This window comes from Parasteatoda tepidariorum, chromosome 5 (assembly GCF_982258835.1).
Source record: "Parasteatoda tepidariorum strain Cologne lab strain chromosome 5, Ptep-v5.0, whole genome shotgun sequence".
Lineage (NCBI taxonomy): Eukaryota > Metazoa > Arthropoda > Arachnida > Araneae > Theridiidae > Parasteatoda > Parasteatoda tepidariorum.
In genome coordinates, this window is record NC_141759.1 from 18,432,915 (window position 1) to 18,452,741 (window position 19,827).

The 19,827-nt window shown below is 27.8% G+C and overlaps 1 protein-coding gene across 2 annotated transcripts in view; it reads right to left on the reverse strand.

The window, feature by feature from the left end:
• Positions 1-19,827, reverse strand: part of LOC107450683 (uncharacterized) — a 45,273-nt gene that overhangs the window by 20,974 nt on the left and 4,472 nt on the right. For both annotated transcript variants that reach the window (XM_087163479.1, XM_087163480.1), the window contains exons 3-9: positions 19,650-19,718; positions 16,995-17,063; positions 15,226-15,272; positions 12,026-12,115; positions 8,514-8,670; positions 1,955-2,119; positions 112-179 (exon numbers count right to left, since the gene is read on the reverse strand). In XM_087163479.1, the coding sequence (XP_087019605.1) occupies positions 112-179; positions 1,955-2,119; positions 8,514-8,670; positions 12,026-12,115; positions 15,226-15,272; positions 16,995-17,063; positions 19,650-19,718 (665 nt within the window). The remainder of the gene's footprint in view (positions 1-111; positions 180-1,954; positions 2,120-8,513; positions 8,671-12,025; positions 12,116-15,225; positions 15,273-16,994; positions 17,064-19,649; positions 19,719-19,827) is intronic.

A 19,827-nucleotide genomic window follows, 5' to 3' on the forward strand; every position in this document is an offset into this window, starting at 1 on the left:
GATGCATTTCAAATGGCATTCTTCATTATATAATAAAATCAGATGAAGAAAAAAAAAATTTTTTTTTGACCAAATAATTTTTAATTCACATAATCAAAATGAAAAACTTACCCTGCTTGTATTTGTTCTTTGGTAAATGATGCCTCGGCATCAGCTTGTTCATGTAGATATACACATTCCTAAAATAATTTTTAAAATATATGTAAAAGAATATTACAAAAAATAAGTAACAGAGCTGTAAAAAGAAACTGCAGTTCCTATTTTGCCAAAAATAAATAAAAATAAGCTACGCTTTTGATGAGGCATATCAACCACTAATTACATGTTTACCGCAGATAGAAGATGATAAACTGATTTCAACTAATCCTTACAGTTCATATACATAGAACAAGCGGATGATAAAGAGACTGTTCTCATTCCACCCATGTGCAATTGCTTTGTAATTCTCGTCATTCGCAGGTCTTATTTCACTTTACACAATTCCTTCATGGTGTTGCAATTCTCACAATTATGAGTGTGTGTATACATACATAAAATACTATATGATGCTGCATCAAAAATAGATGCTTCTCTTATCAGGATTTTAAAAAAAAAATTATCAGAAAAATCAGGAATATGAGGATAAGTATTATCCCTGCAATTGAGCATCAATTGAAAAAAAAAAAAAAAAAAAAAACAATTGAAGAGGTCAATGTAACTTATTTTAGTAAAACTTATTTAAAAAACTTATTTTAGTAAAAGTGTTACATACCCCTTTTTAGCTTCAATTTAAAGCAGTACGCAGTTTTCAGATTCCTTAAAAACCTAGAATTAGTTTGCTTAAAATTTAACTCGAAGGAAAATTAATTAAATTTACATCTACAACACTTATTAAGTGCCGAATCAAACTACAGAAGAAAGTTAAAGCTTTGTTATTAAGTTAAAACTGAATTACAGATGCTTATAGAAACTGTTTAATCCAACTGAAATCTACCTAATGCATCACAAATCTAACATGGTAGTGGTGTGATAATGTTTAACATAATCTGGTGTTACCACCCACATTTTTGATTCTTATTTGATTAAAAAAATATTTTGTAGCAAAAAAAAAAGCTAGGATGGGGATTTATAAGGTGGATTTTCTTTCCTCGATATTTCAGAAAGACTGGGGAGAAATGTGTCCACATGATTGTTGACAGCAAGGGAAGGTATTGCTTCAAGAAAACCAGGTACTGGGCAGTCCTGCGGCACTACTCAGAGGGAAGACTGCCACCTAAGACATATGGCAGTGGTGCACTATACCAGGCCTGCATCAGAAATTCAAGTTGTAGTTGGCACTACAGTGACAAAATGAACTGTTACAAATCGGCTAAGTACAGCTGCGAGTTAGACGCCCAGTACCTTGCATTCCACTCATTCCAGACAGTTGCCGTTTACGACGTGAGTGGTGTCTAGTTAGAGCTCACTGGCTGACAGAGTGGAAATCCATTGTACTTTCGGATGAAAGTCGGTTTTGTCTTAATGCCAGCTGCAGCCATATATTGGTCAGGAGGCCAGGTGAGTGCCTGCTATCAACCATCTCCGGCCTAGACACACAGGACTTAACTATCCACGTATTGATTCACCAAGTGCAATAGGCAAGGAACTTCATCCCACAAAATGACACATTGCATGCCCGTTTACATACTTGCAATCAAAATTCTGGTGCTTACGCCGGTTATTAATGTTATTTCACATGTGAAATGGTTTTTCTCTTAATTACATTAACTTGTGATCTTAACTTGTGTAAATTTAATCAAATAAATATGTTATTTAGACAAACCCATTGCCGAAATTTCATTATTTTACAATAATTTTTCCTAGGTGTTGGATTTGTTTTCTTCAATGTGTGTGTAGTTATATATATATATATATATATATATATATATATGTAAAGAGAGAGAAATAATATAGATAGATAGAAAGGAACACTTACTTTCATTACACAGGTTACATTTTTGATATAACTGCTACAATATTTAGTAGTACCAAGGGATAATTTGAGCTCTCTCCCTTCAAATTCTACACCTTCAAATAATTTTAAAGCTCTCAGAGCTTCTTCATTTTTTTGATAAGTAATATATGCCCTTGCAAAGGGTGCCTAAAAAATAGAAAAACATATATATTTAAAAGGGGAAAAAATCTGTTAACACTTTGTATCAAGAAGAAAAATCCTGCCACCATACAAGTTGATATTGATTGCTATGGAAACAGGTTATTCCTTTCCATGATAGATGCAATGGAAAACAAGTTTTTTCACTTAGCAAGAATAGAAAGTAAAAAATAGAGAATGAACAAACAGGCAAAAAAAAAAAAATTACTGTAAAAATATATCTCAGTTTCGTTTTATCTCATCTGCTCATACCAAAAGGGAGTTTATGCTTTTTATAATATCCTCATAAAATGGATTAATCTTGTTATCATTGTATGGGACAATAATATTTTTGATGACAGGATTTCCTTTAAAACAATAATTAAATGAAGTCAATATCAACGAATTGCAACTTTTATTTCAATATAAATCAACTTATTCAAATGGTACCAAACGTCATGAAGAGTTTTCAACCAAAAATTTGCTGAGTTTTAATTCAAATGATAATAAATTCTCAACACTAATCAAAGGATAATTTTTCATCATCTTACTACTTACAAATGAAATAAACTTTCAAAAAAAAATTATTTTAAAAAACAACAAATGACCTTGCAAATGTACTTTAAATAATGAAACACACATAAATCCTTCAATATAAAAATCCAATGAAATATAATTAATAAAACTTAGTATTTACTTAAAATTTTAACAAAGTTATTAAAAGGAAATATTGAATTAATCATAAATAGTATACTGTATGATGATCTAGAAGGTTATTTATACAACTTTCTAACAGTGCAATAAAAAGGGAAAGCAAAATAATTAATTTCAGAACATTGCAATTTTGCAAGATATTTTTCTCACATAATAATAATTTAAACTGTCAAAAATAGAATAAACTTTAATAACAACTTAAATTGTTATTTATTAGTTGATCAAGAAATATTTTGGTTTACAAGATAGAATTTTGAAAATATACCCAGTAGCCCACTAGAACTGGGAGATATTAAAAATTGGCTTTTTTAATTAATTTGGCATTGTGATATTTTGTTATATCAATGATATAAATTTGGGTATTGAATAAATTTAAAATTAATGCACTTTTTGTCTGATTTTTGTAATAAACTTAATTTTCAATTACCTAACAAAATGCTATAAATTTGTCTAGTTATCAACAATTTGTTTTCATTCCCTAAAAAAATTAATAAATCACATCAGTGACATAACATTTTAAAAATAAAATAAAGCAGAACAACTAGAGCAGGTAAATGACATGCGGCAGAAATTAGCCTTCCACAGACTATGTCTCTAATTAAGTAATTATATCAAAATTAAAATGCACATTGAGACAACATCTATAAAAAGAAAGATTCGCTTTTCACATGTGTCTAAAACCAGTGGAACAATACTCTTCATCATACATGCAGACATCGATGCCTACAATGCATCAGGAAACACACTACACATAACAGGTACATCATAATTTATGATGCTTCGAAAAATATGTCATTTCAAACATCGGATTGGGGATGATTGCAAAACAACGATATTTTCCAATGCATTACCTAGACCTAATACCAGTAAATCCCCACCCCACATTTTAAAATTATGAGTTATAGTATTCACTCGTTAACTTGCTCACAACTGGTAATTTATAAACAGAAAAGCTATGACAAAAATTATAACTATTAACACTCTCAATCTTTAAGTCTCTACTTATGACAATTACAACAATTTCAATTAATCAACCATGAGAAAATCTAATTACTTATACTAAAAATTAGTATCACTGACTAATTCATGACTTACCAAAACTTTAACAAAATTAAGAGTACAAGTTACATTGTCCTTCATATAATTAACCCTAGATAACTAAAGCCAAATCAGTGTTACTCTGTAATTAAATTATTTGACTGGAAGATTATGAATAAACAATTTGCATAAATGACTATAAATACAAATGAAAGAAGTTTCATAATTTAAAAATTTAAGAATGTTAGCCAAGCTTGAAAGACTCAAAAACATTTTAAATTTAATTTTTGTAAACTTCTAAGATGTTCTAGTGCAATAGTAACATTCCAACAAAATTATCAAAAAGTATGCATTTATTTGATAAATGTTTAGCTATCTAGGGTTAAAAACAATTGTGGCAAACACAGTCATTTACACTAAAATTTCTTTTTTTCCCATAACAGTAGAAAACTATGGTTCAGGATTTTCTAAGCACCACTCTTCTACTTCATATGAATAGAAAATTCAAAATGGCATGATATATTTCAAAGTTTATTTTGATTTCATAATTCTTCCTGCAACATCTTCAACTTAAATGCTATTTTTTTTTCATAAATGAATAATCAATACCATTTTATAGGTTCTAATGCTTCAAACAACTTGTATATACATTACAGTTTTATTTCATTGTTGCTATTCACACATAAAATGCATCATGATAATCCAGCAGCATTGTCTTTTCTTTTGGCAAATTTCAACAAAAAATTGATCTCCAGTATCTTGAAATGTATTTAACAAATAATTATTGTTGTATGTACTTATTAAACTTATGAAATTGAAATGAAATATAATGCAAATCTAAGAAAAATTCAACAACTGAATTATTCAAATTTTTCGTCTTCATGAATTCTTTTTTGTTCTTTTGAAATAATTGTTCAGAAACACATTCATAATTTTTTGAAAAAATTATTTACGGCAGCTTTTTTTGTGACCAGCAATCCACCATAAATAAATTTATTTTGGTTTCTGATTCAAATTCTGAAGTTGTTTAGATATTGACCTACTTACCAAGATCTATTCTCTTTTATAATTAAACATTATCCATCATCAAAAGGAAGAACTTCTTGGTCTTCCTTGTGCAATTGAGAGGAATAACTGTTGAAACAATGAAGACAACTTCTGGAACAAAATTATTTTACAATGATGTTCACTTAACGTTGAACGTAAATAAACATATGTCCTAAAACTCTTCATTAAAGTTCATACGTACGAGGATTCGGTAAACATTATACAAAGACCTTTTTTTACTTATTAGGAACAACTTTCCCCTTGAAGTACACACAAAATAAACACCAGGGATCTGTCCAGGCCGAATTTACTACCGTTTAGCGGTACCTTCACAAATTCAATTTTAGGTAAAATGGTATTTTCACAAATTCAACTTTAGCGTAAACGGTAATTTCACAAATTCAACTTTAGCAAAAACGGTAGTTTCACAAAATACTTTTTCTTAAAATTTTATTTTTGTATCCCTTAAGAAATGATAAGTCTATATTTTTACCATGTTTTTGTGGTGATTTTTTAATATAATTTTTAATTTTTCACAAATTATGCCTAAATTTTCACAATATAGGTACCTTTCAGAAAAACCTAGACAGACCCCAGAACACAATCAAAAATAAAATAAAAAATTGATGAGAATAAATAAAAGGTTGCTAGAAGTGATTAATGAAAATTAAATTTTACATTCCTTGATTTCTTTTTTATTTTTAGTTCTAAGAATGATTTTCTCTAAATATTATAAACATTTTATAACATTAAATTAATTCAGATTTTATTTCTTTTTAATTAAATATAAAAAAGTTCAGTAATTTTGTGACAAGCCAATTAGTAAGAAAGCAAAATAAAATTAAAATCCAGATTTTTTTCCAAATAAATAAATAAAAACTATTTAATACTAATTACTTGGAGCAGTGTTGCAACATGGGAATATTTCCTGGATCTAAATTGAATGTGGTACTTGATAACTCAAATTAAAGAGGTCATTTTTTTTTAAATGAAACAGACATGTTTCAGCTCAAATGAAACTTAATTATAAAGATTAATTCCGAAACAAATTACTTCAATAATATTGCTATTAATTTTAATAATAAACTAATTTTCCATAATACTAAATAACTGAAATAAATCAATCCTACTTAGTAACTAAATATTCAACTTGTAGAATGATGAAAATGTGCCAATTTTTATGCAGTGCAAAACCTTTTATCAAGTATCGAAAGAAAGAAAAATATAGGATCAGGAATATGAGGACGACTACCATCCCTATAATTAAGTATTAATTAAGATAGCAGAAACAATTTAAAACAGTATGCTGTTTTCTATTTCCTTAAAAACTTAGAATTAGTTTGCTAAAAACTTAACTAAGAAGAAACAAAATTATATGAATAACATTAATTAATAATTTTCAAATAAAAAAAACTTAATGAGGTTATATACTGTTAAAAACTTTTGATCATTCACTTAAAGAAACAAATTTTTTTTTTTTGGGGGGGGGGGGAATCAGGATACTTTAACTATTTAGTCTTTTCAAGTCTACAAATCAATAATTAACTGCAACAATAAAAACTCTTGATTATACATTTGCAAATTTTATTTACAATATAACACTTTGACATTTACAATTCCCAGATGCTGGTATACATTTTTGAAAAATGAACAATTTTAAAAAATAAAATAAAAGAAATCAAACCAATTTTGAATTATCACTGGAAGGAAACCACAACCATAAACACACTAAAGAAGAAAGAAACATTCCCCCCCCCAACATATTGTAAAAGTTTTACAATATGGTCCTAACAAAAATTTTCAGAGTGGAAAAATACTGCTCCCTGACACCTTGGCAAATTCCATGTCTCTAAAAATATTCTTTAATTCTAATAACTACAAAATAGTATATCATAGGATTTTTATTTTGCATATTATCAAAATTCTTCTTTTAGCTTGTTATGGTCAGGTTTCTTTCAGAATATTACCAAGTGGGTGGAATGAGGTGGATCTTTTGGCTTCTACATTGGGAACCAAAAATAATTCTCATTTAGTACAAGGTTCGTCACATAACTTCTGAGTTGCGAATTAAAAATAATTCTCATAAGGTCAAGGTGGGTCACATTACTCCTGAGTTGAGAAGCCAAATTAATTCTCACTTCATTTTACAAATTGAATAGGGTCACTCTTTTGGGTCAGTACTCCTGAAATGCCAGTAGTGAAAAGGTTAAAAGCTGAAATAAAGCTAAATTACAATAAATTGATAAACTAAAATCAGAGAATGGAGTAAAACTATTTATTCATAACAACAAATGAATTTTAACTTCATAATAGCAATACAATAGACCGAAATATCTTAAAGGAATTAATCTACAAAAATATATTAAAATCATGACAGCAGTCAACTAATGACTGTAATTAAGTATAACTATTAATAGCTTTTAAAATAAAAATCTTATTTTTCTCAAAAATTCAATGCATTTAAAAAAAATTAAAATAATTTTTTTTTCACTCCAAGAATTTCTATAGTTTGTCTACTGCAAGAACTCCCCCGCCACAAATTCTGAGGCCGCCTGGTACTATGGAAACAAGAATAGCAGATTTCAGGGAGAGTAGTTTCTCTTCACTCAGGGCTAACACAATAGACAAAAGAAAAAGATTCCCTTTCTCTCGCCTATCCGAGCCTGTGACCCCATGCCCCTACTTAGAATAGTTATACCTCATTACCATTGTCACCACCATGAGTCCGGACGAATGGCACGGGGAGTTCCTACTTTAGACAAACTATAGAATATAAAATTCTAGGTCTCCCAGTGGTATTTTCAAATTCCTAGAGAATCGCATGGTTTTCTTCTTTCCAGAGAATATGGATGCACTGCACATAGAGTTTGTTCTTTAACATGCATTGTGGCACAAGGCAATATTGCATAATGATGCTTAAAAATAAACATTACAGTATCATTAACAAATATACAGCTCATTAATGATCCTGCATCTGTACACTTTAAAAAACATGAAAGTTAACTAATACATATAGCTTTACATAATATATATATAAAATTTTTGGAACAACTCAAAATAATTTATTTCTGCTGAAAAGAATTAGAATTCAACTCTCTTGTAACAATATCATAAAACATGTTTCATTATCAAATAACAAAGACACTAACAATTAAGTAGTAAAGAGAAAGTAGAGCATTTTAAAAGTTACCAGTGAAAACAAATTTATTAAGGTTCTTATAAGATTCCTTCCATTTACTATTTTATAAGTGATACATTTTACTTAAAAATGAGACAAATGGAATTATAATAAAAATGTAAAACTTATTACACTTCTTAAAAGCTATTATGTTACAGTTTTAATTCATAAGACGATAAGTGGGGAAAAATCATAAAAATCTGAAACTTAGATATCTTCAGCAATAAAAATTCATATTTAAACAATTATAAATTTGGCTAATAAGTATAATTGAAAAACAGTTGCAGAACAATTTTCTCATCCTTAGAAGTAGGGAAAAAAACTTAAAAGAATCTGGACTTTTTTATTTTCCAAACTTTATCAATACAGAATAATTTTAAATACTCTTAATAGTACACATTAAACAACAGAAGAAAGATCACTTACTTTTTGACCTGCATAGTTTTTTGATGAGTTTAATACAGATACTTTCTTTACATGACCAGCTTGCTTGAATATACTTAAAAACCTTTGGTATGATTTGGGATCTTTACTAAAATTCAGAGGTAATTCATTTACAAATATAAGGTTCTTTCTTACAACTCTAAAATGAAAGAGAAAAGTATAAGCTTGAAAAACTGTTTAATTGAAGGAGAGCAATAAAAGACTAAAATTAGACATAAATTGTAAGAAGAGAAAAAAATAATTCTTGTTTATCATCGAAATCATAAGTGAGTATATGTTAAAAATTCGTAAAATTGCAACGTGCAGTAAAGTATAAATAAAATATTAAGATTTGACTTCAATTCTGGCTTCAGACTATGTCAAAGAAAAATCAAAACATTTTTCAAAATTATCAGGGCATTTTTGAAACAGTCTGCATAGATTAGACAACTTTTAAAAAAGGCAAACTAGAAAGAAGTATTTAATAATTTGCTCTATTTAACCTACTGGCGGTTTAACAAACGGGCGAAATTAGGATAATGTTTATCCTTGACTTTTTATTTCCCAAAACCGGTTTTGCTAAGCGGAGAACACTGCAGTTTAAAATAAAACTTTTTACCAGCAGAACCATCAATGAGTTTAATGCATTTAAACAAGGTTCTCACTCAAATTCGGGGGGGGGGGGGGGGGTTCAGTTATTAGGGGGGAAAATGATTAATTTATGAAGCATAAACAATTACAGAGATCTGCTACTCTGCTTCTTCTGTCCAGTGCTTTTGCTTTGTGAGGCTAACACTAATTGTCAAAAGAATTTTATTTAGCTTAAGATATTGATTTTTGTTTTAATCATCTTGAAGTGACGGCCAATACGATACCAGGCATTTGATTGCACTCCCTGATGGGTCAATGTGAGGGAAATGCAAATAGAGTTAGTGTGGCAGATTTATCACTTTCAAAAGACAGTGAGAAATTCTATTAACTCTCCACGTTTAGCTCAGTTTTTATACTTTCTGGTCCTGAAATACGGGGCGATTTTTAAGTTACTTTCAGTTTAGTATTTTTCATTTTAAGTGATTTTTTCACCACTAAATATCAAAAATTATAAGTATGATATAAAATGCAACGTTAAAACATCAATCTACTGGTTACTATATTAAAAAGTAGGTGTTACTATCTTCCTTCAATGAATTTTTCTATATAATTTGCGAAATTCCCGAACCCTCTAGTGCCACCTAGTAGCGAAAATAAGCATCAGATGATGGTTTTGGATGATGGTCGTACACGGGGAAATGGCGGGATCCGTATTGAAATCAGGGAAAAAATTTCTTTTTCCCTGTTACCTGTAGTGGGGAACGAAGCAGATACCCCGCTCAAATCGTGGAAGCCGTACGCGGGGGGTTAAGTCAGGTAGTAAAAAAGTCATATTTATTGCATCATAAATTTCAGTAAAACGAGCACTGCTTAGGAGTTGGGGTTGGCTAGTGATAGCAAGCAGGGGGTTGAGCCCTCTAGTATATCCTACTTTTTGTCAGTAAAAATTCATTTTAACAGAAATTATATAAATTAGAATGAAGAATTAAAATTCTTTGATCTCGAGGGAGGTTGGACCTCCAAAAGTAAACCTGAACACAACCTTAAGTCCATCCTACATAATTTGTTGCTGACTTTGTTTAATATAAAAAAAAATAAGCGTAAAGATGTTAGATCCATACTCTGTGATTATCCAAAGCTATTTTTCAAAAAATCTATATTTTGTATTCTTAGAAAATATTTTATTTAGATGTATTTTAAATTTTGAACATTTATATTTTGAAGAATATTTTTTTGAAGAATTAATTTTTTACACACTATTAACTAACAATAAGTGTTTTACTTCTTAATCAACTTATAAGAAATGTTTGCAAGAGGCTGCGTTAATAAATTAAAACAAACAAAAGTATTTCTAAAATGGTATAAATTTTGAACATTTTGTTTATTATGTCTATAATATAAATCACAATATAAATAAATAAATAAATAAAAAAAAAACAGCCTATTTTATTACTTATTTTGTTACTAAGCATATGGTGTTTAAAATGTATTTTATGCTTTAGAGTAAAGCTGTGAAATTTAGATAATTCATCCTGAATAAAAGCTGAAGCAAACAGCTCTTGTTTATAGTAAGGAAATAGAATTAGCTATTGTCTTTTAAAAATTTAACTATGTGCATTGAACTGTGGTATTTTATTTAAATACAAAAAAAATATAGGGCAAATTTTGTATGATACTAATCATAAGCTTTAACCTTCCTACACCCTGACCACTGCCTTTGTATCATTTGAGTTAAATGAAAATGTCTGCTTTACCTGCAACATTTTGAATGTGCTTCATTAAAAAAATTTGTATTCTATAAAAGAGTCATTCAAATATTTCGTAAGTATGTTTTACTGGATTTCTGGAATTCTTTAAAGAAAATTTTTTCTCTACTTTTTTTGCCCCAACTTTGCAATAATTTTATTTGAAATTTTCCTAGCGTAATTTCATTCCAATTTTTTAAAGTAAATTTTAAAATATTCCGAAAATAAGGGTATTTTTGTGCCTCTTATGCAAACATAGCTCATAATCCTTTCTCTTTTCTGAAACATAAGCATTTAACAAACCCCTTTCCTGCATAAAAACTTATTTTATATTTGAATGAATCCAATGTTTCTGTTGGTTAATGAAATTTTAAATTAATTTATATTTTGTAACCTTACAAAAAATCTATTTATTAATATAAACTTTCGAACCTATTTTTTAAATTTCAAAAAAATGGCTTGTATTAGTCAATATAAATTTGTTGTAATATTATGGACATATACTTTAAATGTTCCTTTCAAATTGTTTTTGGCTGTATGTTTATTTTATCTTTTTTTTTTAGAAAACAGCTAAAAAAAATTATTATTAATTATAATACACTTTTTTCTGTCTGTAATGATTTTTGACTAAAAAAAAAAAAACTATCTTATCATACTGCAAAAACGATAATTTTATTGCTTCATTTATCCTTTGCATAAAAATAAGTAATAATTTCATACAGTTTTTAGAATGATTGTATTTAATATATGAATGCAGATGATATTCATCCAAACACCTTTTACTTGAATTAGCAAAGTATTACACCTGAATATGTATGGCAATAATTTAGTAAGCATTCATACTAATCTAAATATATGCAAGAGCTTATACTTAAGGACTGTTTGTGTTGTGAATATGTTCCTTAATTAATAGAAATGTTATAATACATGCAGAAACATGACAGACAGAAGACATATTTTTTTTTAAATTTTTTTTTTTGTATTAAGAATATGCTTAATCTGTGCATTTATCGATGATATTATGAAGAATAAACAAATTATTTTATTCATTTTATTCTAGCTGTTCCCATGGATAAAACAAATTGAAAGGAAAATCTCAAATAAAATACATTCCCAGGAGAAAAAAAAGTATCCTTTTAGAATAAGATAAGCACATAAATTATTTGTTAAAGAACTTACCTGACATCAGCAAGCAGCTTTCTGTCTTCAGCTAATTTTTGTTTCTTTTTTACATCTTCTAGCTTTTTTTTATTTTTTAATTTTTGTAATCTACAAATGAAAAAAAATAATTAACAATTTGACAATTGTAAAGTACTGGTAAAATACTTCTACTTCATAAAACTTTAAAGAACTGAGATTAAATGGAATAATAAATTAAGTTATTATTGCAAAACAAATTGCCAACATGGGTAGGAAAAAATCCAGTAGATTTTACGAAATATAAATTTCATGATAATTGCTGCATAATGTACTATATATTTTACACAGAGGAAATTTTAGTGGTTTTTATGGTCATCAAAATAAAAAAACTGCAATATTTTACAGTAATGATTGATGATAAATGAACTTGAAATAATATGTATTGTTTACTCATAATACTGAATAGTTAATAAACATTTAATTCATCAGAGATTAATTAATTTATAAAGGGAGCTCTGAATGAAAAAAAATTAAACATTTTAGAACAAAAAATGATTTAAGCTGATTTCTATAAGTGAGACTAGCTTCATTATGTAGTTGTAATACATATATAAATATTCAAGCAAGCAATAATCAGTGCAAAAATGCTATTTCAATAGGAGTTTTTTTAGGAAACTTATTCAATTTTAAGGAATTTTTTAAAATTGTACAAAAACCAGGAGAATTTTAATTAAATCAGTAGAGTTGGCAGTCATGAATTTGCATCAAAAGTACTCAGTACAGCTGCTGCTGCACAGCATTGTACTTTAATTGCTGTAGAGCAGGATGAAGGAGTAATATGAATGCATATATTTCTATAATAATGAATTGAAAAATTATTCTTTACCTTAATGATCCTGCATAAATGAAATACAATAAATAAAAACATATCTATACATTGAAATTTTTTTATAAATATTTTTCAAGTATGTTAATTACGAAGCAAATTAAACAAGCACCACATTGTTAAAATATGTGATTATTCTAACAATAAATTGACTGAAAACTTATAATTTGAAGAAATAAAGTTCCTCAAATACTTTGAAAGAGTAAGTTGACTTAAAAATAAAAGACGTAAGACAGAGCAGATTTTAAAACATTTATTAATCAACACATTAACTAGTATTTTGAATATAAATTTCGAATTTTATCTTTTTTTAAAACAATCAGAAAAATTTTAATGGTTATTTTTTTTTTAAATATTTCAATATCAACATAATTTTGATATATTAGCTTTTATTGCTTTATAAGATCATTTGTATTATGCACTGTTTGAAATGCTTTTAGTTTTTACAAAATATTTAAATACTGTACAAAATTTTCATACAGAAATACTTATATGTATTCTTTATGTTGCTAATTTATTAAATGTAAAGTTATGCTAGAATCAACCCTAAATAAGTAACAAACGCATTATCTTTTCCTCAGATCATCCTTTCTTTGATGAAATCAAAACAGATCTAGCACATGCATCAAATATGAAAGTAAACAGTGGTTATAAAACGCATGGCGTCTCTTATTGGGTGACGACAAGGTAATACTGAATAGAATTGGCTGATGCCTGACACTAAGAGTGAAGCAAAGTGTATACAATGAACGCAGTTTATTACAGAAAAGAAGCCAAACAAGAAAATCTAAGTGTTCACACTGCCTAAAGAGCATAATATACATGCAACTGACATTTTTTTCAGATATGAAATATTCACTATAAAAATGGCGAAGATATTACTTAAAATGCATAAGATTTTACCCTTTTTTCAATTTTTATAACTCATTAAAAAAATCAACAGTATAGTCATTAGAATATAATGGATCCATAAGTGTAATATAGTGTTTCATTACAAATTGATCTAAAATAGGGTAAAAATATGATCCTTTTTATTTGTACAATCGCATGCATAGCATTTAATCATTTATTAAAGATATATAACATCGATCAGGCTGAAGAACAGTGAAAATTCAAGATGTTATTGTCTGAACAAGACAATGAGAACCCATCCTCACACATGTATACAGTAGTAAATCTAAATAATTACAAAATTTGAAAGTATTTTCAGAACAGGTTCGAGGTTCACTGCAGAAAGGCAGAAAATGGGGTGCGAATGCAGAAAGTTTCTGAAAATGACGAAGAGTTTGCAGTTATAGATATGCGATCAATCAGGGCAAGTGCTATGAAAGTGTAGGAACAATTAAAGAAAATATTGCCATGTCAGCAATGAACTTTGACAAAACCTAGATGAAAAGTGGATGGCAGAATTTTTTTTAAAAACGAATAGGAAAATTATGTAAATTGGCAGAAGAATCACATCAGGGGTCTGTCTAGGTTTTTTTTTAAGAGCTACCTTTGTGACAATTTAGACATAATTTGTGAAAATTAAAAGTTACATTAAAAAATAAATCCAAAATATGGTAAAATAAGAAATTATTTTCAAAAATTGTCCCTACAAATAAAAATCATTTATGACTGGTAAATTTCTATATATTTTTCCCCATATATTGAAAAATAATTTTGCTATTGTAAAATTTCGAGCTTAAAATTGTATCCAAATTTAAAAATCTATTGTCCATAGTTAAATTTCAACTTGCTATTAACAGTACTAGATATAAAAGTTATTTTCATTATTTGAACATTTTCGACTAGGTCACAGAGAAAAAAGTTTCATAGGGGAAAAAATTTTTCATAAAAAAATAAAGGTCTGTTAAAATTTACAATAAAGCTAAAGATAATGTTTGAATGTTTAGAATCATGTTCAAATTTTGATTTCCTGTATAGTTTATAGAGAGAGAACCTCGTTGCTTCATTTAAAAAAAACTTTGGTATTTATATATATATTTTTTATAGGGATACAAAAAAAAATTTAAGAGGCGGAGAATCTTAAAACATGCTTTTTTTTAAAAAGTATCTTGTGTTTTCCTAAGTGGAATTTGTGAAGGTTACGCTCAACGGTAGTAAATTTTCCCTGAACAGATCCTTGCACATGTATGAAACCTAGATATTTTGCTTATGAAGATTCTTAAATACCTGTTATTCTGTTATAGGAAGATATTCTCATACGTCAAAATCAGAGAAATTTCACTATTTAGTTTAGTAGGCCCGAAAGACGCACATTTCCTTATACATAATAAATTTACTATAATTTCTTGGGATACACTCAGTAAGCAATAAAATAAACTGCAATTAAAACTAATGAAATACATACTGTTCAGCAGAAAGTGGCTCAAATTTTGCAGGATTTTCTGAATAGGTCTGTAGGAAAATAAAAATATTATTTCTTACATTTAGTATCCTGCAATAAGGTGAAAATTAAATATGGGGAAACACAAATATTTCATTTAGTGGAACTGATAACAAAATATTTTTAAATCTGCATAAAATTACTCCGATTAAAAAAAAAACTCATTAAGCAAAGTTTTCCCATCATCAACATGAATGACATAGTGTTCATAATAAACCTGACTTGCTTTTATTAAAATATCTGCCCAAAATTAATTTTAGATATAATTTTTCCCTTAATGTAAATACAGTGCACTCCCATTATCCGGGTTAATCACCGGGACAGGTCGCACGGACAATCAAAAAACACGGATAATCCGAAAACTCCTTTTATTAAAGAAAAATTCAATATCAGTACAAAAAAATATAAAAATTACTGACATTTGCATGCATAACATCAAACTAGGAATTTTCCTTATTAAAAAATGTGTAATGCATCTTCTCCATATATCGATCCACATATTTTACGAACCGCAGTAATGTCACCGTAATCAAATCTAATAAAGATTCAACAGAGCAGCAGAATGAGAAATTATATTTCATTCATTTACTACAACTTCTGCATCAGTTACTATCATCACTATTTGATTTAACAGCATAACGATGTCTTCATCAGTCAAATACTGGATGCCAGGCTCACATGCATCACTTTGAAACCAATCTTCTAAATTTTCTTCATCAAGAATGTCAAAACCTTCGATTTTTTTTGCTTGTTCGAGAATACTGTTATCATATTTTTCTTGAACATCTGAAGAGGATTGTTCATCAAGCGGTATCATCTTTCTCCAAGATCGTGATAACATAGACGATTTTACCTTTGACCATTCTGCTGATGTTCCATATACTGCAATCCAAAAATGAATATTGCTTCCAAAAATTTGGTAGTGTTATAACTTCATGAATCAATTTCTTTTAATCTTGAAAATGTTTCTCTTTATATTTTTTGTGTGACTCCGGAATGAGCACGGATTATCCGCGCACGGATAATCGAGAGTGTACTGTATAAATTAACATTATCAATAATATATAGGAGACTGATACTAAACTAATTTTAGAAGACTTGGTTTAAATTTAAAATCAACACAGAACAGAACCCGTTATCCGGAAATCAGAAAACCGGAACGAAATTCGATAAATTTTCCTGCAATTTTTAAATTTTTTCCCCCTCATAAGATTGATTTTTCTTTCTTTTTTGAAAGATGTTTACCTTACCATCATTTCAGAAATAATCATTGGTGTATTACTTCATTGTTTTTTCTTATTTTTAAGATTATTTCCAAATATTATTTTTTTTAGTTGGGTTTAACATTAAAAAAACGGCTTTTTGTAGCGATTCAGAAAACCGGAAAAATCAGTTATCCGGAATAGCGATGGTCCCGGATAATCGGCTCTCTACTGTACTATTAAATATTTAAAAACAGATTTTTTAAACAGATTCCCTCAAAAAATAATAATTTTTAACATCTGATCTTCCAAATAAGCTTCAAAAAGCATTTTTTCATCTTTTTTGTGCTCATCTGATAAATTTCAATATGCAAATAACCCTCAAAAATTAAATATTAAATTAAAATAATGTCAACAAAGCACACATTTTCTATAGTTATATTATTGAATAAAAATACCTGAAAAGATAGATTCATTTGATATAGTACAAAGAGAAGAACTATAAAGATAATGAAAAACAAGTTAACTTACTCTTCTACACAGGGGACATTTCGGATCATTTTCATTAGTTCTTATAGTATTCCAACAGAAAAGACAAACCTACATTTTTAAAAAATATTGAAAATTGCATCATCAAAATTACAATTTCTGAATACATGAGACATACCAACTACAGGGTATCTGCTACATTTTAGATTTTCAAATTCATGACTTTTCATGATTTTCCATGACTAATTCTAAGAATTTTTCATGACTTAACGAAGTTGCTATTTTCTCCAACAAAAACGCAACAATAAATTTAAAAAAGCATTATAATAACATTATTCAAAATAGGCATAACCAAAACTATTATACTCTTCATCTTCATATTTATAGATTTTAAACTTAAAAAACAGAGTAAGGAAAGAGTTGAAACAATAAAATAGCTGAAAAAAATACATAAGTAAAATTTTTTTTTTCATGCAGAATTATATTCTAAAGATACTTTTCTTGTTCATCAGAAAGGAAAGAAATACTCCTGATTTTTCTGTTCATTTTGAAATAAAAAATATTCGCCAATCACTGATTTGCGTCAACTAGAATTTTAAATTGATAAAATTTAAAAAAAATAAAAATTCTTAAATCACAGAAGAGAGTTTAAAGGATAATTCGATCTAGAAATGATATACTGAGTGGTGATTTTGTTAGAAATTCAGATATTTGGAACAGGATGAAATTGGGGGGAGGGAGATTCCATTTTAAAAATTAGATTTTTCGGAGACCTAAATCCATGATTTTTTTTAAAAAAATAGTAAAAATCATGACATTTCACGACAAATTTTGTTCAATACCGAAATTCATGACTTTCCATGATTTTTTATGACTTTCCAAGTGCGTAGATACCCTGCAACTAACTTTATTTGCTTTGAATTTTAATCATGCAAACCACTCATATTTAACACTAAAAAATTTAATAAGCTTTAGGATTTCAAGTTTAAAGCAAAATAAAAAATTATATTTAAAACTAAAAGATAAAAAACATAGATAGATATTACTTTCTTCATAAGTAATAACCAAATAGTGGTTACATTTGGAGCAAGAAAAGTTAATTACCGTTAGAATTATTTTTTAGATGTTTTGATAATTGATCTACAGTTTTGAACCATAAATCTACAGTCCAAAACTCAGATTTCCTTAAAATCAATATGTATACAGTTACTTTGAATCAGGGTTGGCGTTTTGGACGTCCTAACTGGTTTTGGACAGGACGTGTGGGTTTTACTGTCTTAAACTGGATAAAACTGTCTTAAAGTGTCCAAAACCTTGAACTTTAGTAAAAGGTAAAAATTCTATAGGTGTAACCATTGTACACATAATAATTACATGTATCAATAAATATTTGATATTTTTTATACAATTTACTTTTAACTTATTAAAGAAAAATAATATAATATAATAGGAAAAGGTTTATATTTTTTGAAGCCCCACAATTCATTGAACAACAAAAGTGAATATCTAAATAAATATGTTTTTTATACTAATAATGTTTTTGCATAAGGATAAATAATGTAATATTGAGTAATAATAATAATTTTAAAAAAAATACTAAATTTGTTTAAAAATTAACCTTTTACTTTTCACAATATTTTTTTTAAATTTTTTTATAATTTCTGCATCACAGGATGATATAAAAAAGACATCTGTTAAAAAAAAATGTTTTTAAATCTAAATATATTAGTTTATTGGATTAGTTAATTGGAAATACAAAATGACTGAAAAATGAATTAACAGTTTTGAAGGGTATAACATTGTTTTCAGTTACTGACACTGGTGATATATCACCACTATGCTAAAAGAATCAAACATGAATGAAATAAAAGTATTCTTGAATAGTACTATAGATAAATAAACCTGTTTATGACTAACCAAGCACTTAGTCCCTAATAGCTTAACCTGTATGGCAAGGTCAAACTTCAGTTATGTACTATTGAATGAGAGGACCAATTGAACTTGATTACTGATTAATCTTCCTTTGTTTAATGTTTAAATTGAAGAGTCAAACAATATTAATAAAACATTATACTTTTAAAAACAAATATTCTCCAGTAGATTTAATTATCAATATGTTATTAGTTTTATGTTTATTTTACCTTTTACATATTGTTCAGATAAAATTGTGACATAATTTGAGTAAAAGGGTTTTGGACAGTTTAAGGCAGTTTTGGACAGGACGGTTTAAACCATGGATTAATCCATTTTGTATTAAACCTTGCCAACCCTGCTTTGAACATAGCATATAATGAAAAAAAAAATCTAATCTAGTTAAAACCTAAATAGAGATTAAAGTTGGAGCAAGATTAATTTAGTTATTTTCAGAATTATAATAGGTTTTGCATGGTTAAGTAATTTATACAGTTTAGAGCTGTATTGGACCATAAATACTTGCCAAAACTCTGATTCCATACTTACTAAAAATAAAATTAAAGGTAAAGACAACAAATAAAAAAAGTACATTACAAATTAGCAAAAAACTTAATCCAATCTAAAATTGCAAACATCTGTTAAACTAGTTTTCCTTTGTATTTAACATAACTTAAAAAAAAAATCTTTAAAATATAGTAAACATAATGTGAAATACCAAGAGGAAAACAAAATACAGGAACAGGAAGTAAACAAAGAAGCATTGAGAATAAACGTTGGTATTACCTTATAACCACAAGGACATGGCAAGAAATTCAAGTCGTCAGGGTCCAACTCTTCACAACATAATGGACACTGTATCAAAAAACAAATTTAAAATTTTCATTAGAAGTTTTACCAACACTACTTGTTATTTTTAATTTATTTTTCCCCAATAAACACCATTTTTTTACCAAGAAACTAT